The 25,349-nt window shown below is 33.7% G+C and overlaps 1 protein-coding gene across 1 annotated transcript in view; it reads right to left on the reverse strand.

Moving 5' to 3' along the window:
- The window catches only part of LOC138698270 (uncharacterized), a 39,790-nt gene that overhangs the window by 13,671 nt on the left and 770 nt on the right, over window positions 1-25,349 (reverse strand). The window contains exons 2-3 of the mRNA XM_069824057.1: window positions 3,213-3,435; window positions 2,017-2,088 (exon numbers count right to left, since the gene is read on the reverse strand). Of these exons, the coding sequence (XP_069680158.1) occupies window positions 2,017-2,088; window positions 3,213-3,420 (280 nt within the window). The 5' untranslated portion in view covers window positions 3,421-3,435. The remainder of the gene's footprint in view (window positions 1-2,016; window positions 2,089-3,212; window positions 3,436-25,349) is intronic.

The raw sequence follows: 25,349 nt of genomic DNA on the forward strand, positions 1-25,349 counted from the left end.
GGTCGGGGCAAATTACCTGGTTGATGTTTTTTCCGGGGTTTTCCCTCAACCCAATATGAGCAAATGTTGGGTAACTTTCGGTGCTGGACCCCGGACTCATTTCACCGGCATTATTACCTTCATCTCATTCAGACGCTAAATAACCTAGATGTTGATAAAGCGTCGTAAAATAACGTAATAAAATAAAAGCCATTGGTAAGTAAGTAAGTTGTAAGTTAGTTTGCATGAAAAGGAAATTTCAACTAGGAAATTACAATCCTTTGAGAAATAAGGCCTTTAAAATATGCAAATTGCAGTCTTATTTTTAGTCCTCTGCCGGATATGCATTACAATGATATATTAATTCAGAAAGAAAATATTAATAAAGGTATTTAGGCCTATAACTTATTTTATTAAATACAGGCTGATTAGTTTTCGAAGTGAAAATCGCTGTAATTTGAGATTGGTTACTGTTTACTTTTCAGTAATCCGTGAATGAATTCTAGAGGGATAGGAGTTCACCACATTATACTTAAACGTGGCCACCATTGTGTACACAAATAGAATTCACATCGTGAGACTAATCCTCCTCCCCATATGTAACTTACAATTCAGGGTATTATTTAAAAAAAACCTGGGAGAATAGGCTATTTGCTTTGAGATCATTAATATCCCTGTTTTGCCGTGCACAGACATCTTCTGTACGAAACTACTCCAAACAAAGAAATATGGTATTGTAATGTCCGGAGATTTTGGAGGCCACATAATTAGACCACCACAACCGCACCAGTTAATGTCAAATATTATTCAGAAAATCAAAAACGTTTTTTCCTCTATGAGGCGGTGCATAATCCTACAGTAGCACCATGTCCATGTGACTTTCCTGCTGTAGCCATGATATGAAGAGTGGGCCTAAATGTGATCCATTTTTGCAGATCGCGTAATGCCTAAACATGGTTCATGCAGGATAGGGATAGAGTTTTAATAACAGTGGCAAGTTGTGTACTCTGCGGACAGACGCCTTAGATTTGTAATTGGGATCTTTCCAATTACTACTCATCGCTAAAACGAGTTCAACTGATGTGTCAAATTTTGTAAAACAAAACACTCATTTAGTTTCTCTTCTCACAGTAGACGGCATTTGGTGTAGTCAGTCGATGATAAGAGATGAGGTTTTCCTTTGGTCGTTAGAAGAATGATTCAAAAGTCATGTGTTTTAACATCATATTGAAACTGAAAATAAATAACTTTTTTAGGCTCTATAACATTTATTGTCATTTTATTTTATCCTTTCCCAAACGGATCAGACTATAATTCTTCGCATGATGCAAAATCCAAAATTCTGTTGGTCATTTTGTTAGATGTGATAGTAAAATTCCCAAAGAAAATAGTGAGATGGTTACAATACATCGTAATTTTGTCATTTTAATTCCAAATGAAGACGGTTAATATCAGAATTCTCCTGTACGACACCTACCTGCATTACTTGGACCTTCTGCATTGTCTTCAAGAGACTTGTTCTTAGCAGAGGGAAGTTCCCCTCCACAATTGGGACATATTTCCGGATTACGTTTGCAGACTTTGCATTGACTTAAGTAATTTTAATTTTGATAAATTAGGACATATATTAAGCAAACTATTTAATATTCATGTCACTTCTTTCTTTTTCCTTTATATCATTCGAACTTCCATTCTGTTCTTGATTGATTTTCTATTTTCTATCTTCGTAATTCCCGTTTTGTAATTATAGAATTCAAGTTTTTTTAATTTTATAGAATTTTTCTTGTTTTAAATTTTAGTACAAAATTGTTATTTATATGAATTTTTCCCGAGCACGAACTTGCTCAGACGGGTGTGAGCTATGTTTATTCTATGTGCTTATTTTGTATTGTAGTGTGTAAAATTAAATATAAATAGAAATAAGAGTTTATGAAGTGAACTTACACTAAGATTATTTTTTTTTTTGCAAAGAACTGCAATTAAATATTATTATCTATTTAAATAAGTAGTTAAAATTGACAAACAATTGCAACTTACCATTGACAACGGAATTTCGCTGAGCATTCTGTGCTGCGACACCAGAAAGGCTGGGTGTGAATTCAGTCTCTCCTGTGAGAAGAATAATAACATAGGCTAATTATGTATAACACGATACTTTCATTGCGTTTCTGCAATGAATTAAGACACAGTTTCAATATTTTAAAGTTGAAATGAATGTTTAACTTTGAAGAGTGTTATGTTTCTTATAACTAAGCCAACAAATTGTAGCGGAAAGAGAACAATTTTCTCATAGGTTTCAGAAGTTATACAATTATAGTTACTGTAGGTTCTTTAACATATTGCAAATTATAATAGTTATTTATAGTTCATTCCATTGAACTTCTGTACTATTCAAAATACACGAGTAATTTACTGTACACCCAAGTAAAGACAAATCTTTGTACGCTATGTTGCACGCAGAAGACATCCTTTGAAATCCCAAAAGTAAGGCTTTTTATTTCAATAAGAAACTGTATTGTTTAATGCAGTCTAAACAGATACTTGTATATAATATGGTTAATACAAATTAAAAAAAGCAAACTGAAATCAATATAATTTCTAAACAAATTGAGCAATGAAAATGAAGTAACCGGTTATGGAATGTATGGAGAACAGGATTCAGTTATTTAGTTCTAAAAACAAAATGTTTCCTTTATTCTGATGCAACAATTAACCTTTGAGAAAGAAACATAATTTTGTTACGCGTGTGGCTTGTTTATTAGATATATTTTACAAATTTTACAAAATTATTTTTAAATCATCAAAGGAGAATTTTTTGGTGCAACGTTATTTTGAATGCTGTAGAAATTTCAATGCCGGATTAAGAAGATATCGGACAAAAGTGAATCTGAGATACGCTCCTTGTACCATGCTTTCTTATCATTAGGGAACGAAGTTTGGACACCAAAACTTTGCCTAGGGTTGTTACAGGTTTAAGGAACACTGGCTGTAGGACAACGTTAGTTGTTTCCAGTACTGATGTACCTTCATGTTCGTACGCAAAGTGAAAGACGTCGCATGAAGGGAACTCTGTTCATTCGAAGTTAAATAGGTGCGGATTTTGTATTGTAATACTTTGCATTATAATATGTTGTTTCGAAACACATGCCTGTTTCTTTTTGAAAAGTAAACATTTCGCAAGGATTTCAGTTGTGAAGACGATTAATACCAGAATTCTCTTGCACAACACCTACCTGCATTACTTGGACCTGCTGCATTGTCTTCAAGAGCCTTGTTGTGCGAGGGAAGTTCACCTCCACAATCGGGACATATTTCCGGATTAGGTTTGCAGCCTTTGCATACATTGTTGGCGTCTGCACACATTGCAACGAGCTCCTCTGTGAATTTCTTGCAGGACGAACATATCAATGAGGCCTTCATATCTTTGTTGAACCTATTCATGTCTTCGACGTAATGCTACCTGCGAACATAGACATTTTAACAGTTATTAAACAGCGCTGAACCAACTGCGAAATTATCTTTTGTCGGAGGAACTGGTGATAGCGAGATGGGATCGATAATTGGCTATGAGATTACCTGACATTAGCTTTACAGTTACGAATATCTTGAAAAAAGATAACCACTTAATTAGCTCAAGCGAGATTCGAAACCACAAATGAACGCAAACTTGGATCTCGAGTCCAGATCACTATCAACTGAGCTAAACCAGTTGCGTGTAATAGTTGAAGCTGAGTAAAATAAATGTATGGTTTATTAGTCTTATTGTCATTATTAAATGGGTTTCAGTAAGTAAAAGTATGATACTATTAAAGTAAACAAATCTGGTATGAATGACGTAAGATTCTAAGTGCTATTTCTACTGCATACACGTTAAGTTTTACAAGACGCTAGACGATCCATGGATGCAGTGAGATGTTTATTTCCAAACCACATTTTCTCAAGATATGGGGACATTTCATGGCCTGCGAAATCTCCAGATCTGACAACATGCGATTTTTTCTTATGGGGATATTTGAAGAGTATGGTCTTCAAAAATCCAACTCCACAGAACATCGAAGAACTCAAAGAAAAAATTCGTCATGAAGTTGATGAAATTCCTGTGGACAAGTTGCGTCGTGTAATGGGAAACATACAACTTAGATTTGAAGAATGTGTGCAACGAAATGGGTCCCACCTGAGGGCTGTAGTGTTCAGAAAATAAGAATTTTATGAGGTACCGTGTAAGTGGGTAAAGTCAATCAGTGGTGTATAATCGATCATTTACGATTTTTATTCAAAATTATATATTTTCTCAGTTACACTTGTTACAATTTTGTTATGCTGGCTTCATTAGCCTGACATTGCAAATGTAAGCGAGATGGACAACAAAAAGCCTGCGCATGCCAACAATGGGAGCACAGTGTAATTACCGTTGAAATGAAAACTGTTATTCTCAACTTTTTTCTCTTAAACGAAAACAAAGTCTTACACACTCTAAATTATCGTCAGCAGTGAAAGGAGACAGTAAATTTCGTTGAGATCGTTTCCTGAAATAACAGTTTTGCAGTTCGTAAATGTAAGTATTGGAACTTATTATTTTAAGAAAACTTGTACCTTTGTAGGATTAAGTCGATCATGCCATCAATATACTCGAAGTAGATAGAACTAGCAGGAAAAATAAATTATTCATCGAAATAACTCGAACTAACACTTATAAACAGAAAAGTTTCATAGTATAGCTTATATTGATGGGGTAGTGGGAGAAGAGGAAGAAGGAATTATGGTGAATTTCTTGCGTAAGAGAAGCACTGCCAAAGGAACATATTTTGTATGTATACCCAAGATAAATATTCATACACCTACAAATGAAATTATGGGTCCAATAGATGACACTACATTTCTCTGTACCTGACGATGGAAACAACGTAGTTTCTGAAGTGACTGCTAATGGTATGGGGAGGAGAAGATTTCAAATAATATCTGACATAAACCTAAGCAATGTTGAATAGCATTTTAGATCATAATTGAAGTGTGGTATTTCAATGAAAATTTTGAATTCTTAAATCTTTATTTGTTGGTATGTGAAGTATTAAAATGTGTTTTTAAGTTTTATAAGTTGTCAATCATAGTCAAGTTCGTATAGTGTAGACCTATAGGTCTAATTGTATCGAAATACATCATCACAGTAAGAGAAGATGCACTATATAATCCTACAGGCATATATTGTAGATTATTATTGTTTTCTACACCCCTTATAACAATAAAATATATGTAATACACTTAATTGTTTTTAAAACATGAACAATGATCGACTTTACTCCGCAACATTTTAAAATCGATCTCAAACTAAAAATTCAATGGTGATCGACTTTACCCTACTTAACCAGGTAACTTCGATCACAAGTCAAATAAAAAAAAATCAGTCTTTGATAGATTGTAATTCACTTCTTGTCATCGACTTTACCCTACTTAACCAGGTAACTTCGATCACAAGTCAAATAAAAAAAATCAGTCTTTGATAGATTGTAATTCACTTCTTGTATCGTGCCTTTCATAAGTGAAGGATATGACGACAAAATGCTATTTTCTGAGGAACTTCGCTCCATTGCATAACCTCAATATCATAAAAAAATTGCAAAATTTTGATTGACTTTACCCTCATCTACGGTACAGTTAAATACTGATGTGTATACTTTGAAATGAACTTTCAGTTTACTTTTAAAGTAATCAGTGCGATGATTATTAAAGTTTTAAAATCGCCCGTTTCATTCGCTCACCTTGCATTTTGTTAGAATTACATTTCTTAACAAGAATAAAAATGTTGCTTTGCATTTTTATCATATTGCTGTAAGCGAAGAAAAAGTGTTAGCACTGAGTATGTGATGGTTTTTCCACAGTTTCTTTACTCACAGCCTTTTCTCGTAGGAAGGTGATTGGATAAGAGAGTTGTATGAGTGTATTATTTTAAATGGCGACTTCTCCTTTTCTCTATTGAACTTCCTTACGGCTGAGGCGCTTGTCTGCAGACCCGGAGTTGCGCTGAGGCGCGGGTTCGATTCCCCCTTGGCCTGATTACCTGGTTGAGTTTTTTTTCCGAGGTTGTCCCCAACCGTAAGACGAATGCCAGGTAATCTATGGCGAATCCTCGGCCTCATCTCGCCAAATATCTTCTTGCTATCACCTATCCCATCAACGCTAAATAACCGAGTAGTTGATACAACGTCGTTAAATAACCAACTAAAAAAAAACCTCACGGGCAAAAATTGTGTTGGTTAAGTTTATTAGGCCTACTACTCAGACTTCCAGGTGAAGCGGCTACACATTACGGTGAAGCGATTTTGTGATTTGTGACACGCAAATAATAGATTTAATACCTATTGTAAAAGAAAAGAGTACAGTACATTGTGTAAATTCAGTAGGTCTCATGGGAATTTTCTAACAATTAAATTAATCTTTCCATTAAAACTAAAACAAATAAACCTTCATATGAAAAGTTTATTTTTGTATGAGAAGGTAATCTATAGGCCTACTAATAATAAAGCTGTAGCCGAAATGTTCCTGGTAATTTTCGATTTTCCAAAAATAATTGGTCCTAACATATATAATTAACCACCCTAAAACCGAAAATCACTTTTTTGAAATTTTTGTTTCTATGTCTGTCTGTCTGTCTGTCTGTATGTTTGTTACCTTTTCACGCGATAATGGCTGAACGGATTTCGATGAAAATTGGAATATAAATTAAGTTCGTTGTAACTTAGATTTTAGGCTATATGGCATTCAAAATACATTATTTAAAAGGGAGGCTATTAGGGAGTCTGAATTAAATAAATCGAAATATCTCGCTTATTATTGATTTTTGTGAAAAATGTTACATAACAAACGTTTCTTTACAAATAATTTGCAATAAGTTTTACTCCTTGAAAAATTTTGATAGGACTGATATTTAATGAGATAAATGAGTTTTAAAATTAAAATAACTGCCGTCTAAGGCCGTGTAATGAATTAAAAAACAAATGACTTCGTCTATAAGGGGTCTTGGACAGCAACAATCGAAAGCTATGAAAGATAGCCTACAGAGAATGTTTCTGTGTTTGTATGAAGTAATATCGGAAGCTAAATTAACCGATTTGTATAAATAATTGTTATTTCACCATTGGAAAGTGTAGTTTCTCTAGATGGACATAATGCTATAATGTTATTACAGTAACTTCTGATATAATAAAATATAATATATAATATAATATAATATAATATAATATAATATAATATAATATAATATAATATAATATAATATAATATAATATAATATAATATGTAATATTATTTAATATAATTTAAGTTATTTGGAGGGTTCAGAACCAAGCGCCATTTATTGAATACGTAGAAAACAAGGGTTAAAATTAAGTTATTACCATAATTTAATGGAAACCTATAATAAGTAAAATAAAATATATACATTAAATCTAAATGATGTCAATCTTCATTAAACTATGGTTGCATGTAATAAAAATTAATAAACATGTTAAAGGAATTGTCATTGCACCAAATGAGTGTCTCTGGATCAAAATGATCGCATTTTAATTATTTGGATGCAATTTAAATTCAATAACATATTAAACGATTTATCCTTCTATCAAACACGAATGTTCCCTGGATCAAATGTCCTATTTTAATTATGTAATTACATTATATTTATTTCTAACGGGTGCAGCGAAGCGCACGAGTACGGCTAGTTTAGGTATAATTATTGACAATCATTTAAAATGGAATAATCATATTCATTATATTTGTAACAAATTGCGTAAAACAGTATACAGTATTACTTTGTTCCTCTGAGAAATATTTTGTCAACTAACTGTTTGCGTACAATTTATTTAGCATTATTTCAATTTATATTTATGTATGGTATTATACGTGGTGGAACTTATAAATCCAAAATTTATTTATTTACACAAATGAACTGTTGTTTAAACATTGAAAGTTTTCAACATTAAACAAATTTATTATTTTATTTTATTACTTTTATTATATTTTATTATTTATTTTATTTAAATTTCATTCTGCAAAATTTTCGATAGCCAAAAAATTCACAAATCATCTAGAAGAAAAATTAGTCGCAAACAGGACTCCGAAGTACAGAGCTTATATTTTATCTCTGCTTCTGTGCAACGTCACATTTGTGGTGGGGAGGAGAGGAGATAGGAAGAAGTTGCAGTGCTTTTTAATACGTTGACGCCAACGGCTAAGTCGAGACGCTTGAAATTTAACGATCACTGACCCGAAGAGAGATATTTTATTTTATGTTTTATTATTATTGTGTTAAATTGTATTGTGTATTCTTATTGTATTGTGTATAAAATTGTATATGTGTTGTAAATTGTATTGTGTATTGTAGATTTTATTGTGTATTGCTTATCATTTTATTGTGTATTGTTAATATTGTATATACCACTGCCACCGGGTGCTTGCCCACTTGCAGTGTAAATAATACATACATACATATCATGAAAGTCTGTAACTCAATCTGCAACTTTTCGCCCAATCTGGCAACCCTGTGTGGCACTGTCTGCAGTTCTCTCGTTGCGCAACACAGAAACTAGACGAACGGATCACATCTGGAATGGCTGCGAAGATGGGCTATAAGGTGGCAGTAATAGTACGCCTAACTATAATCATATGACGTCATGAGCATGAACCCAAAGAAAGCAAGGTAATCAGCTGTACGAGGAAGAAATACATGTACAGATGTCTCTGTCGGTCAGTGACTGTTAAATTTTAAATAGCTTGTCTTAGTCGTGGGCGTTACAGTATTAAAAAATCATTAAAACCTTTTTCCGCCTCTCTTCCCCTTCTCACCGCAAAACTGTGAAGTTGCGCCAGTGTTGCCAGATTGTGGGAAATTTCCCACAGACGAGGGAAAAGTATGAAAAAATTTTGACTTGTGGGGGAAAAAGGGGGGGAAAAAAGGAAACTTGTAAAAAACGTGGGAAATTTAGACCCGAATAAAATAATGCTGGAAATAGACAAATTAAGAAAAATTGCAGAATAGGTGACGAGGCTCTCGACAGAGTTGCTGAAATACGATCTAATTTTAAAGCTAAAGGATGCACTGCTGTTCATTCAAGGTCAATAACACCCATATGAGGCTTCAGATTCAGATGTTTTGTATTAGATTTGGTGAGTGATAATTAGACATCGGATTTTTAGGCACTAAAAATTGCAGTTTTAGGCGCCTAAAATAAGCTCAAAATTTGTAAAATTATGCTCTATTTTAATGAAAATAGGCATTTTAGGCACATCAAGGTATCATACTTATTTCTTTCGCTGAAATTTTTAGTTATACACTAAAATACGCACAAAAAGTATGTTTAAACATTAAAAAAGAATACTATATTATATTTATAAACAGAGCTGCACAAATTTAATATATTGAAACTAATGAAACATTGATTATTGATATCAAGATTACTCATTTTAAATTATTGAAATTCAGTTCCATGCTCAGACTTTATTATAATTATCTGCACAGTACACCACCAGAATTTTTTCTAAATTCTCCACAGTTAACCTTTGCCTTTTGTCACTGAGAATCATTTTGAAAGCAGAAAAACTTCTTTCAACCGAAACTGATGTGAGAGGCGCAAATTTTAAATTAGGTACATTTACACTTTCCCCCGATATCACTCTTGATACATTTTCCAACAATGAAAATCCTACATTCTTATTTAATACGTTGTCCCACTTATTTTTAACTTTTTTCCCAGTTTCGCCCAAAGCAGAATGTATGTTCACTTGAGCTTCCTTTACTATTGCTATTTGGCTACAAAGAGATTGTTTTTCACGTTCTAATTGTTCAATGCTTGCAGGTATGAAAGAAAAGTTTGATGTTATGTAGGCAATATAGTTTTTCACTCGTGAGTCATTCAGAAAATCTTTCACTGCTTTCACACACGCTCCACTATCATTTCAGGTAATTTATCAATAACTGTGACCACTTCTTTAAAATACTTAGAATAATACACCACTGACTGAATCCAGGTTCCCCATCGTGTAACAACCGGCTGAGGTGGGAGTGGGATATCTGGAAAGTTCTCTCTGAATATTGAAATCCTGGATGGGGCTTTACAAAAACATTTTTTTGTGTTAGAAATAAACGAATTGACAAGAGGAAATTTATTCCGGATTGTTTCAGAAACCCTGTGAAGCCCATGTGCTAGACAGGTTACATGCGTGAGGTTAGGATAAAATGTTTTAAGAAGTGGAGCTGCAGCAACCATGTATGAGGCAGCATCAGTACAAAACAACAGAACTTTAGAATCGTCTATATTACCTGAGTATAAAGACTGTAGGCCTTTATTTACAAAATAAGCAATGGCTTGGCTATTCACTTTCGAAAGTTCCTTAACACATACGAGGTGTGGAATCGAAGGTCCATCAGGACTAAGTTTTCCTACTACCATATTTGCTATATACCTATTCATAGGATCTGAGGTTTCATCCACAGAGACCCATATGTAAGAATCACCTATATCCTCCCGAATGGAAGCTAAAGTTTCATTGTATATTCTGTCTAAGTAATTTTTTCTTAGGGTCGACTCAGATGGGATATTTTGTTTGCAGTATTTTTGTAAAAACTGTCTTAAAACCGGATTTTCAATTGCATTCCAGGGAAAGTTAGCAGCAACAAACGCTCTGGTTAAATCAGCATAGAAATTGCTGCTGAGATTGATGAAGTAGGCTGTGTTAGTAAAGTTTGTTGCAGTTGATTTTTCTGCTGAGCTTTAGCCTTATGAGCCGCTCCTTGCACATGCTGCTTTAGGTGGCACTTCTTTTCTTGCGAAATCTAAAAATGTAAAGTAAACTGAATTAAAATAAAATCCTAATTGTTGTATTGCCGTATTTCTATCACAAAGTTAGTGGGTTCGAACAATCAAAATTTTAATGACCTGCAAATACTTTAACTATCGGAATTTAAAAGGTTAAAGTGTAGTGGTCTTAAAAAGAATTATACCTCAGGATAGCTCAGTCAATGTATAAATATTATAGGCCTACTCATTAAAATTAATAGAATTTATATATTTCAACTATTGTTACATACTTGTTTGCTACAAATCTTGCAGAATATTATTTTTCCATCATAAGTGAATTCTGAATATTCTGTTAGCCATTGCCGGATCAATGTAGATTTTGCACTTATATTTTTCGGCATTATCGCGTTAAACTTCACAGGAAAACGTCCTACCGCTCAAAACTTCTCAACACAAATAAGGTGAGGGAAAGAGCAACTGTTAACGAGCATTCAAATGAACCGTTGTTATTGAGATTCAATTGAACAAAAATACAAAGTTCCACTTATTGTTTCATTTCCTGGTAGTGTTAACACTAGGAGGGCCATTCTTTTAAATATTTTGTAACGGTTTACCCTACTAATTCGCAGTTTTACGACTTTTCATAAATATTTCAAAAACACTCTTTCTCCAAAAATTGTGATTTTATGACACTCTGAAGGGCAGTACAGCTAATCGGTTTCAGACCAAAAACAGTCATTTTTATAGTATAGTATATCACATGTTGTGATTGTTGCCTGCTTCAAAACTAAGGTTGGTTCTTTGTCGGCATTTATGCCTCCAAACATGTTAAATTCGGTGAAATCTATTGCGAGTGTCGTGAGATTCAAAACATTTTGTTTCTTTTATCAATGGTTTCATGGCCGGTGTGAAGCAAATTTTCCACTTTTTAAATGTCTTAAATTTCGCAGTGAATGCATGTATAAATTATAAAAAGTAAGAGTAAAATGCGAAACTTTACAGTGAGTTAGGCATTTTTAGGCGAATATTAACAAATTAGGCTCTAATAACCGTTTTAGGGCATTTTAGGGCACTATAAAACTCTTTGAATACCTTTCAATTTCCATGAAACACAAATATTAATAATTATTTTTACTTTTCTCCTAAAGAAACAAAATAGGCATTTGCCCTAGAATCCGATGTCTGGTGATAATATTTTTACTTCCAGAACGATTATTTAGTCCTGACAGCTCAGCGACGCGAAAGAGGGGAAATAATAGGTGTAGTGGGAAGAGTTCCGGAGTAGAGATAAGGGCGAGCGGTCGGTAAAGGAATGCAGTACAGCTTAACTGTACTGGAAAAACAAAGCTATACAGCATGTGCGATATCCGATCGCTCTGACTGCAGGCAACAGACTAACCTGAACATCCCTTGGTGTAACTTAATGGACTCGCCTGACCAAGGCGCACATTGTCGGCGACTGTCAGGACTAAATAATCGTACTGTACATAATTATAGGCCTGTTATTGCAGGCGGGACTGTGACAGGAAGAACTTGGCTATGAGATCAAACTGCGCATGCTCGGACTTCTCATGCAGTGCCAGCGTGGTCCTTAGTGAAATTTATTTTCGCGTGCACATTCCAGATCAAATCAAGCAGTTCCCTTCATATACCGGTTACACATCTTGCATATACGAAGGTTAGGTATGATTAGTTTAGGTTTTTATTAACCAAGTCCGCGCATGCGCAGTTTGATCTTAGAGCCAAGTTCTTTCTGTCGTGAGCCGCACGAGTAATTACTGTTTTTTTTATTAGTATGTGTTTATTTAGGCTGTGAGAAAAATCTCAGTTGTGTGAAAAATTGTATGCTTCTTTGTGAGAAAATCAAGGTAGAGTTTCTGGCAACACTGCATTGGACACAGGCAGAGATAAAATATAATATATATTATGTTGGTGTTTATCCACTGTTTATCACTTTACTCATTTACTTAGTTCATACATGGGCATCGTGCCTCACTTGAGAATTAGTGCCTCATTGACCTTAACAGAGCTTATCGCTCTGAGTGACATCATCTTCACAGTCTCAGTTCCTCCCTCACGTAGCTCCTAGGCGTAGGCAGGTTCTATATCAGTTTCATAAGCAATATCAGTGGTGGCATAATGGCATTATCAAAGCAGTGTGTACGCGTTAGAAAATGATTATTTCATGAGAAATGGGAGGAAGAGTTCTTTTGCTGTTTAGAAGGGGAGAACATACGATGTATGTTATGCTCGAAAATTCTATTAGGCATTAATAAAATATTTAATATACAACGACATTACTCCTTATGTCATAAAGAAAATGCTGAATTAGAAGATAAGACAAATTAAATGTTATTTTTTCGTACTATTCCGAAGAAAATTTATGACCTTAACATTTGCATAGTATACTAAATACGACATTATACCTTAACACGCTGCATTGAAAGGTACGAGGAATTAAATGTTGTTTGTACGTATTATTTCCAAAAGAAATTTATATATATATATATATATATATATATATATATATATATATAAAATATCAAATGTGCGTAGAAAACGAAATATGATTTTCTGAAATTATTTTAGGTCGAGAACGTGCAAATCTATTACGTAATCTTGATAAACGCCAGAATATTCAAGAAAATAAACGTAGACAACGTGATGGAATATGATTGGCTAGTTACGCAATTTCTCGCCTGCGACTTAAATCAATTCAATGATGGAGAAGTAGTAAAGAGGTTTATGATTAAACCTGCCGAATTAATTTGCCAAATTGAATAAAAGTTTTCGAGTCTCTCATGTTAACCAAGCGCTTTCCTAATAATTCGCCACTGACCGCCTTAGCGATTACGATAAGGTGACGCAGGTCACAGCAGTTTATATTTCCCATCGCACTCTGCAGTCTCCTCTCCTAGTAAACAAACTATTTCAAATCGAGTGCCTCACGTAACCGAAAATGGCGCCCGTGTATGACTTAGTTTGATGTAAGTTTGTGAAGACATTGCTTGGAAGAACTCCGATGTGTGGAGGCTTCACGTTATCTTTTCCAATAACAAATTCATGACCCCGTACTGTGCTCCAACCACGAGAAAGTCTTTCCGGAATGAAACGGAGGGGGGTGATGCTGTGAATGAATGTTGATATCATAAGATGTCATAAGGTCACACATGTGAGTACTCGTATCTCTATTGGCTAGCTCTCACAGCACAAACAATAACGTTGACAGACACATGTTTATACTACCCTAGTTACAAAATTAGATCACTATTAATCTCCTGGTCTTTTAATCTCTCCATACACATGCAGGAGAGCGCATGGTCTTTAAACTGACGTTATAACGATAATATCATCTACCTACTTCGCTCCAATAGATGACGCAATAGTAAGCACATTCCTTTCACGGTTGATCTTCTGGTTGGAGAACAGTACCTCACTCGCAGGTCATGAATTATCGGGCAAGATAACGCCGAGCTCCCACACATGTGAGTACACCTACGCAGTGTCAATCATAGTAACCTTATTATATCACTTATTTTAAGTGTAATAATGTTAGTGTAAAAATTCAATAGGCCTATTGTTAGATTCAATAAATTAGGCCTATAATAAAGTAAATGTAATATTATTGGTGATAAAGGTTCTAGTTGCAGAAAACTCCATATTTGTGACAATAATATCTCTTTCAAATTATTTTACAACGATTTATGTAAACACCAAGTTTTTACGTGTTGTCCTTCAGTTCAGTTATCTTACGCTCGATTCAACGTTATTGGCCCCTGTCCTTGGTTGTGGCTAGTGAGCGAGCTTTGTGTTGCGTCATAAGAAAGAAATTTAATCACAAATGTGCATAGGAGAAAAAGAGGAAAGAGGACGAATGAAATAATATCTGTGCTCGTAGCTGAAGAACACTCGTGTCAAGAAAATGCAAGTCATTATGGCATTGTTTTGTCAACAGACGTAGTGGTTACTAACGGGACGTGTGGAGGAATATTGTATTTTAAGACAGAGTGTACAGCGACATGATAAGAAAAAAGTGTTAGGTGTTATGACTGCGCGGCCTGACCTGTGTGACCCAGCCCGCCAGTAGTGATGAGGAACTCGCTCCTAGTCTATCTTCTTACTTTTTTAATGGGCCAAAATCCCTGAATCAAGGTGTACTAATAGTGACAGAAACTTCATAGTGCCCAGTTCTTTGTAAATTGCTGTGCGTTCCATTTTGTGTACGTACCAAGGTTTCATATTAAAAACTATTATTTATTATTTACGTTTTTCTAATATTAATTACAATAATAAAAACATGGTTCCATAAGTGTAGTGTATATAATTGTTACGAGCTGGAACACGGCTGGTCAAATAGGAGTTCTGTCGCTTCTGTCGCATGAAAATAAAGAAAATTCTGTGGAACACATGTCTTCAATTGAAGGTAATCTTTGAAAACTTAAAATTGGCATTAGAGGAAAATAAATAATGTGACTATATGAAAAAGCTGTTTTGAATTAGGCTAGGCCTATATTTATTGGTCATGAATTCACCTGAGAAGACGAAAATGGTCATCATGTTTCGTCTCTTCCAATCGGCCACATTATATTTTTTAATGTCAGTTTATATTTTGAATGAATATTTTTAAATTCTTAAATGGAATTTTCTGCAACTACAATCAAACGTTGATACATCACTTTGGTAGATTTAATTAATTATTGTGACATGCTTTCAATACAGCTGTCTTTATAAAACAACACTCCACTTAACAATTATGCCAGAATTTTTATTTCACCCATAATGTTACATTTACTTTATTATACGTTCTAATATATTAAAACTAATAATATTGCATTTTTACAGTAAAATTTTTGTTTGTATAATAATGAAAATTTCTTTACGTATTTTTGAGAAAACATCGTCTGATTTTTCATATAGTTCACATTAAAATTAATTAACTCAAAATTACTGAAAATTGAAGGGCTCAGAACCATAGTGGGCCAAGCGCCATTTACTAAAACCGTAGAAAACAAGGGTTAAAATGAAGTTATTAGCATAATTCAGTGGAAACATATAGCAAATAATATAAAGTATACACATTAAAACTAAATGATATGGCAATCGTCATTAAACTATTTTATTCACTTAACTTTAACCCTTGCTTTCTCCGTTTTTAATAAATGGCGCTTGGCCCACTATGGCTCTGAACCCTTCAATTACGGTCTTTAGACAATATCTTTCCCTTTCACTGCTTTGCTCACACTTCGTTTATCTTTACAGCTATTAGCTTTATTGCCATTAATACCACCCATTTTATCATTGTTTCAGTTCACTGTAGTTTTATTTTAGACAGTTTTCTTCACTAGAAACTTTTCCATTATCAATAGTTATATCAGATTTACTGATCGCTTAACAAGCACACACTCAAACAACGATCATCACAAAAGCGATCACTGAAACTGAATGTTGGTAAGGGTTACTTTTATATTTCGAAACAAATTTAATTTTTTGTGAAAAAAAAAAAATGCTGGACACTAATAAATTAGACTATTTCTTATCTGTTATTAGGCAAAAGTAAATGCGAAAACACTACTAATTTGAACCGTTAATTCAGTAGATCAATGTTTCCCAAAATATGGCTCGCGACCCCCTGGGGGGGTCGTCTTAAGAGCTGAGGGAGTCGCGAGATGATTTAGAAAATACAACAAATACAAAATTCAACAACATTTATTTTGTATTCTGAAAAATAAACAAAACTTTTCGTATCATACGATACTTACTTACATACTGGCTTTTAAGGAACTCGGAGGTTCATTGCCGCCCTCACATAAGCCCGCCATTGGTCCCTATCCTGAGCAAGATTAATCCATTCTCTATCATCATATCCCACCTCCCTCAAATCAATTGTAATATTATCTTCCCATCTACGTCTCGGCCTCCCTAAAGGTCTTTTTCCCTCCGGCCTTCCAACTAACACTCTATATGCATTTCTGGATTCGCTCATACGTGCTACATGCTCTGCCCATCTCAAACGTCTGGATTTAATGTTCCTAATTATGTCAGGTGAAGTATTCAATGCGTGCAGTTCTGTGTTGTGTAACTTTATCCATTCTCCTGTAACTTCATCCCTCTTAATCCCAAATATTTTCCTAAGCACCTTATTCTCAAACACCCTTAATCTCTGTTCCTCTCTCAAAGTGAGAGTCCACGTTTCACAACCATATAGAACAACCGGTAATATAACTGTTTTATAAATTCTAACTTTCAGATTTTTCGACAGCAGACTGGATGATAAAAGTTTCTCAACCGAATAATAACAGGCATTTCCCATATTTATTCTGTGTTTAATTTCCTGCCTAGTATCATTTATATTATATTATATTATATATTATATTATACTTATTATATTATATTATATTATATTATATTATATTATATTATATTATATTATATTATATTATATTATATTATATTATATTATATTATATTATTTTGTTACTGTTGCTCCCAGATATTTGAACTTCTCCACCTCTTCAAAAGATAAATTTCCAATTTTTATATTTCCATTTCGTACATATTCTCTTCACGAGACATAATCATATAGGTACTTTGTCTTTTCGGGATTTACTTCCAAACCTATCTCTTTACTTGCTTCCAGTAAAATTCCCGTGTTTTCCCTAATCGTTTGTGGATTTTCTCGTAACATATTCACGTCATCCGCATAGACAAGCAGCTGATGTAACCCGTTGAATTCCAAACCCTCTCTATTATCCAGAACTTTCCTAATGGCATACTCTAGAGCAAAGTTAAAAAGTAAAGATGGTAGTGCATCTCCTTGCTTTAGCCTGCAGTGAACAGGAAACGCATCTGACAGAAACTACGATACGTAGCAAAATTTTCCGTGAGTTCTTTAATGCACTGAAATGAATAAATTCGCTTTTTGTCCAATAATAATAATAATAATAACAATAATAATAATAATAATAATAATAATAATAATAATAATAATAATAATAATAATTTATTTTAGCTGGCAGAGTTAAGGCCGTAAGGCCTTCTCTTCCACCCAAGCAGCAAAAAGTATACAGACATAATATGTATGAGTCCACACCTGTGGAGTAACGGTCAGCGCGTCTGGCCGCGAAACCAGGTGGCCCGGGTTCGAATTCTGGTTGAGGCAAGTTACCTGGTTGAGGTTTTTTCCGGGGTTTTCCCTCAACCCAATACGAGCAAATGCTGGGTAACTTTCGGTGTTGGACCCTGGACTCATTTCACTGCCATTATCACCTTCATATCATTCAGATGCTAAGTAACCTCAGATATTGATACAGCGTCGTAAAATACCCAATAAAATAAAAAGAATATGTATGAACTTACAAGCTACAAAGAATTCAACAATTTGATTTAGATAAGAGTTACATGTATACAGGAGTTATTTATGAATTAAACAGCAAAATATTATGGACTATTAATTAAACAATGAAATACAAAATGTGTAGCAGAATTAAACTAAAATACATAAAATTTTAATATATTTCAAATAATATTAGATAATTGAAAGAGATTATTATGAGACAATTTTGAAAATACAGCGCTATCAGGATGAAGTCGAAAGGAAGAAGTAACAATGTAGTCAGTGATAGTTTAAGTCAGTATGATTGGAGTGAATTGCTAAGAAGGTTATCTTTTAAGCCATTGGTTCCCAACCTTTTTTGACTGACGACACACTTTGCTGAACTCCCACGATATCGTGACACGTTTATTATTATTATTATTATTATTATTATTATTATTAATCAATGCTTTTCTTCTGGAGAAAAATATGGTGGAGCTCTGTGTAGAATATTTTATAGCGGACGGGGAGATTCACTGCACGGGAATTTTGTCGTTTTTAACCTTCTTTTCGTCCAACTAAGACTTTCAAGGTCTAAGCGGAATTCAAAGAAAAATTATACCGGTATTGAAATCGTTGATATTCACACATATTTCGATTCCATGATGAAGAATGCAACAAAGTGCCGGATTGCCGTTCCAGCGCCTTCCCCGAGAGAAAAAAAAAAAGCACTGAAAACTTCTATGTAGTGTCGGACATCCAGTGTCGTAGATAGGTCGATGTTAACATGCAACCGGAAAAAAAAAACAAGCAGCAACTTATTGGCATTAGAAAAAAACAAAGGTATGTGTCAAAAATCCCAACCTATATATACTGGATGTCCGATAAAAGATTTTCATTATCGTTTTTGAAAACTCACCTATTTGAATTAATATGAAGTCTGCGCTTTGTGGATTGCACAGAGTTTCTCTATACGTGGTTGACAGGCCAATACGTAAATCATCTTCAAGATCCAGCAGTCTATTCCTTTGTTTAGATTTCACTATTGGTATGGTAGAAAATGCTGATTCACACAAGTATGACGTTCAAAACGAAAGTTCTAAATGTATTTTCAGTTTATTCGGCACGAATGACTGTTTTGACAAAACATTTCCATATATAAGACACTCGGGATTTTGTATATATTCATCTCCACGCCAGGTAAAACCATATTGCAAGTATTCATACTATATTAACGAAAAGCAGGGAATTTTCGCTCACATTATTTGAATTAGCAGTACTGCCATCTAACCCAGAACTTGATTCAGATTGTCTTTTTCGAATTAAAACTTTGTCCATGATAAAATCTAAATAAAGCACTTTTGATAAAATAGTCGCAACATCACCCGCTCACACGTATATACTGAAACTGACTATAGATGGTCGATATTTCACAAACCGATATTTTGTCACAGGTATTTTTTTGTCACAGATAAACTTGTGACTGATGACATGAAATATCTGTGACAAAATATCGCTATCGAAATCTGCTCCGTATTTAGTACTCTGTGACTGATATTTTTTCCTCTACGTCGTGAGTTTGCGCATGAGCATGATACAATAACAGCTATCGGGCGGTACGATTTAAATAATAATAATAATAATAATAATAATAATAATAATAATAATAATAATAATAATAATATTTGTTACCAGTACTTTATCTTATGTAAAATCCTGTTTGATCAACTGTTTTGTTTTGTAATTATTTTCCAATATTTTTCCGAATACTTACAGTATGTTTCGTTAAATTTTATTCTATGACTCAATATTATAATGTTTAATGCACGACTTAAAATAATTTATTCATTATATATACAACAAAAGGATCAATTTTAAAACGATTAGAATAATCACATAACCTCAATTTCTCCATATCCAACTACATTTAAAAATTATCAAATGATTCACTATCTACAATATAACCTCTTGGTACATGAGGTTAACTTTCGACATGTTACTGTTTAGTTAGGTAGGTATTTATTTGTTAATGGTACATATACATAATTTATTTGTTGGATTTTCTCATATAAATCATTGATGTGTGGTGTGTATAGAGAAATCGCATTCACATTTCATTGCTCTTTAATATTTCCTGTTAATTTTTATCGGTGTGACAAAATATCGGTCTAATTCATGTATATTGTGCTTACTTATCGATCTAAAATATCGGTGTGACAAAATCACCGATAAAAGTCACAGATATTTAATTGTCACAGTCACAGTTGTCATAGATACTTGAAAATATCGTTTAAGCTCATCTCTAAAACTGACAAAAATGTTCGGACGATTCTAAACTCTGTTTATTACTGTCATCATCATCATCATCCTTCACGAATTAGGCCTCTGTAGACCTGTTTCGGCCCCATCTAGCAGTCTACTTAAAGGTCTTCCTGGTCGACGATGTCCTCTAGGTTTATATTGCATCATAATTTTTGGGATTCTTGAATTTTCCATTCTTCTTACATGATCTAGCCAATTGAATTTGTATCTGCTGATTTTTTCTTCTACTGACTCTACTTCTAATTGTTCTAAAATTTCTTCATTCCTTTTTCGGTCTAAAAGAGTATATCCTGCTGTCCTCCTCAAAAATTTCATTTCCGTTGCTTTGATTCTGTTCATGTCTTTTTTCTTTAATGACCAAATCTCGCTTCCGTATAAAAGGGTGGGTAATACTAGTGTATTATATATTTTTTATTCTTGTAGATTTTTGTACTAATTTAGCTTTTAATGCATTGTTTATTATTCCTAGAATTTGTGTAAATTTGGTAATTTTCTTGTTCACATCTTTTTCATTTTGATAAGATATTTCACTAAGTGGGAAAAATAAACGAATTACTAAGCATTGTTGCAGGTGTTCACTTTCATTCGAATTATCGCCAGGCAAAAAAAAATAAAATGAGCATTGTTGCAGGTGTTCACATTTCGTTGGTAAAGTCTGTCTCAAAATAAGATGTACCATATCAAAGACAGTTGTAAATAAAAAATGCATTATAAAGAGACTTTCTGGATGGCATAAAATTTATTTCTCAATTCCAAAATTTCGCGACACACCTCATGGGGCTGCGCGACACACCGGTTGGGAACCACTGCTTTAAGCTGTTTTTGAAAATATTTACTGTCTTGCAGTCCCTAATACTTTGTGACAAGGAATTCCATTGTCGCGAGGTGGATACTGTAAAAGATGATGAATAACAAGATGTTCTTTGAAAAAGTGTACTTAACGTGCCACAATTAAGTGATCTGGTATTTACGTCGTGATTAGAGTAGGCTATAAGAAAGAGAAACGAGACGAAAGGTAATTTGGTGTTGAAGTGTGCAGAATTCGAAAGAGTAGGCTAAAGACAAAGAGTAATGTCTACCAAGTTTCCTTATAAATCCGTCGAGTTTATCTCTGGCTGTTATGTTAACATCTTGGCTTCGCAAACTACTATTTCAAGTGTTCTAAGTATTTGAAAAAAATATATCAGAAAGGAAGACCAGTCAAAGAAGCCAAAAATAAATGAAATAGTATATTACGATACAATGTTGAGAAGTACTTTTCACAAAATCGAGGACAAGTTTGAAATTTATGAGATTTTGTCATGCACTTCACAAACGTGTATTGTAAAATATTTTTTTCAAGTTCATATTTTTAAAATTGCAAATACAATATATTTTGCAATGAAAATTTAGAGCAGTATTATTCCAAAGCCTTCGCTAAACTGCACTGTAATTGTAACTAAGTAACAATAAGCGCACTGTAATGGGTGTATTTCAGTATACTTTTATGTTATGAAGAATGGTTTCCCTAGCAACAAGTTTCTATGTGAGAATTTTAACTTTCAAGGCCTAACAACAATAGCTGTAAATACAGCAAAAAACACGATCGTGCAAAAAAAAAAAGAAGGTTTGCGTATAGTTGTTGTTCCTGCAATAACTCTAAGTTTATGTGCAAAAGATACAATTTTTCAGTAGGAAGAAAAAACACATTTATTCATCCTATGGCAGCAGTACATAGGAGACTCAGGTTTCTTACATTTTCGAAACAAAGAAATATAATTACATATAGGATATTTTTATCATTTGCTGTATCACTATTTAAGTTATTTAATAGAGCAAAAATCTGAAAATCGATAAATATGTCACATAGGAGTTATTGCAGGAGCAACGACGATATTGCAATTTCTCGTCTTGCAGGTATCGACACAGAAATTGGATGGTATCTATTGGTTTTGAGTAAAATTATCGTTGTTCACGATCTTACAGGCATTTGTATTTTTCAAATGGGATAATTACTAGTATGGTAAAGGGGCGGGGGATCGCAAACAAATGTCTCATCCAAAAGTGGGTGACACCTTCAAAAAGTTTGGGAACCACTGCCGTAGATTAACTTCTACACGAATGTGAGAGCAAAAAACTCTTACAAAACATACTCAATTATTGGCCTGCGTTTCCCCATTCTAACACCGAACTTCAAAGAGGGTTTAGTCAGCTGATTGATGAATCTAATGAAAATCGAAACCAAGAAACCAATTCAACGTTAACACATTACATACAGTGCAATGTTAGATTTTCACTCAATTTATGACCGGCCATGGAAAATTCGGTTCCTATTTTGAAAGATTTAGGATCAAAAGTGCAGAAGAATCTCTGTGCATATGCAGAGACAATCAGACTATTGAACATTTGATTTTTCACTGTCCAGTGTTCGAAAGAAAAAGACACTTTTTAAGATATCATATCTCGGACTGCAATTTAAATTACTGCACACCCCTTTACCATTTACTTAGGAAAAAATGTTGTTATAAACAATTCACAGAGTTTATACACCACTGTAGCTATTAAGTGTACGTAAATTAATGATGATATAAAAATCCTAATGCACTATCTAAAACAAGGTGTCTCTCTTTGGGACATAATAATAGTAATAACAACAATAACTATGTTTGTATTATAGATTTTACTATTGTTCAGTATTTGATGACAGGTACTGTATATAGTTTGTAACCGTAAGTAATTTTGTTTTTATTTCTTTACTATCGCAAACCACCTATATCATAGGTGTTTAATTTTTAACTAAGCCAATTTTGTGCATTTTCTCTTTACTGTTGCTTAAAATTATGTATAAAATCTCAAATTTATGTAATATTCGTGCAATTTCTCTACACCTTCGATTATAATTTCTAATTTTATTTAATTTTGTTTTAACTGAATGTAATTATTGCATAACGTATTTAGTATTGTTTACTGTCTATTAATTAGTGTATTTATATTGTAACTATGACTCATGCCTACTACTACTTCTTTAAAATTTTGTATTATCTCTACATAATGTATTTCACATGTAACAAACTACAACCCTAATATACCAAAGGTAAAATAGGGTTTCAATATTTGGATAATAATAATAATAATAATAATAATAATAATAATAATAATAATAATAATAATAATAATAATAATAATGTTAGGTTTGAGATCATGAAGGACGGGAAATGTTATCACAACTACGAACTACCAGAAGACCTCGTGAAAAAAAAATTAGAACGGAATCCTAAGCTTCACAAGAGCCACAGTTTTACTCAAACGATGTTTCAGGCAGTACAGTGAAGTTAGTTGGGGACGCTCGGGTTTTCGCCCAGAGCCGGCACGGCTGTCAATGTGTTGGTTACCGCGAGGAACATGCGCGCGTCTCCGACACTTTTAGGCCTACAATTCTACTGTTACAATGCTTAGAAGTTACAATACTTACCAAGCTCACATTCGTTGCTCAAAGTGTCCTCCATTTACTGCAACATACATTTGACATGTTTTTCTTATCAAATTCGCAGTCACTCTCGGAAGTTCTTCAGCACTGATAGAATTTATTGCATCTCTTATATTCTGTTTTAAGTTCGTTGCATTCTGTACGGCCTTAATTTAAGTAATTTTGTCGCTACACGAGCATAATTTTTATTTATTCCAGTTTCCTGCGCTAAACTCTGAGGGATTTTTGAGGAGTGTGTTCAAATCTTTTGCTAATCTCGTCTAATTCCTCTTCCGACAGAACACGGCATTCACTTTTCACTTTTTCATCGTTTACCGAACCTGTCCGTATGAACTTCTTATAAAGTCTTCTTGTTGTAGGCCTACTGGCAGCTGGAACAGGTCTCTCTGGAAACTTATATCGAAATTTGTAATACGTAAGAGGGGGGCTAATATGTAAGGGGGCGGGCTACAGCAAAGTTCATTACAAAATTGAGGTAGGCCTAAATATCGAACGATTTTTAAGATGAAAGTATTTGTGGCTGCAAACTGAAATCACTGTCACTATATAAATAAATAACAATGAAGCCAGTAAAAGAAAATAAATTTATGCCTTTTCGGTGTAGCTTTACTGGAGAATTACCAAAAATACAGTTTAGGTAACTCAGTCTGTTTGGTCGTGGCATTAAGAGTACGGTACCTTATTCTGATGTATAAACATCGATATTGATTATGACATTTGAAACATAAATAGGTAGTTGTATTTTTAGTTTACATTATAGGCCTAGGTCTACGATGGATGGTATTGTTCTTAATAGCTGTCGAAGTTGATTCAGTTTTATATTCGTCCATTTTACTCCCGCATTTTAAAATTAACCCGCAATTGGTGAGGTGGTGGCTGTGAGTACCCCAGCTATTGTAAGAAAAGAAGCTTGCGCCTGGTCGATGTGCGGATATATATATATATATATATATATATATATATATATATATATATATATATATATATATATATATATATTTTCATTGCTTATTATGCTGTCTGCTTCCCTAATTTTGAAGAAAACCTAGTTAAAATGAATATAAGTACTTGATTATATAAATTAAATATTCAGTTTGATTATCTGAGTGCTACGATACAAGCTTCTAAGCTGAGGTAAGTACAATCCCCACCTCACCAGTTACGTGACTAGAAAAATACCTCACCACTACCGGGTTAAAAATATTAAATTACGACATCTGAGAGAGTAATTGGTGAATCTTTCTTATGTCCCAGCCACAAATAAATAAATAAAAAATACTTTGAAAATGCTTTGGATTTAAAGCATTAAGTAGTAGAAATTGATGTGATCACTGGGAGAGTTGTAATCCCACCCGACGCACCCTAAATACATACCGTACTTTACTTATAAACGTAAATCGTCGTGTCTGAACGAAGAATACCGCCATATTTCTTTAATGTAAAGTGGATTTCAGTGTTGCCAACATAGTAATAATACACACCT

Source organism: Periplaneta americana, chromosome 4 (genome assembly GCF_040183065.1).
Source record: "Periplaneta americana isolate PAMFEO1 chromosome 4, P.americana_PAMFEO1_priV1, whole genome shotgun sequence".
Lineage (NCBI taxonomy): Eukaryota > Metazoa > Arthropoda > Insecta > Blattodea > Blattidae > Periplaneta > Periplaneta americana.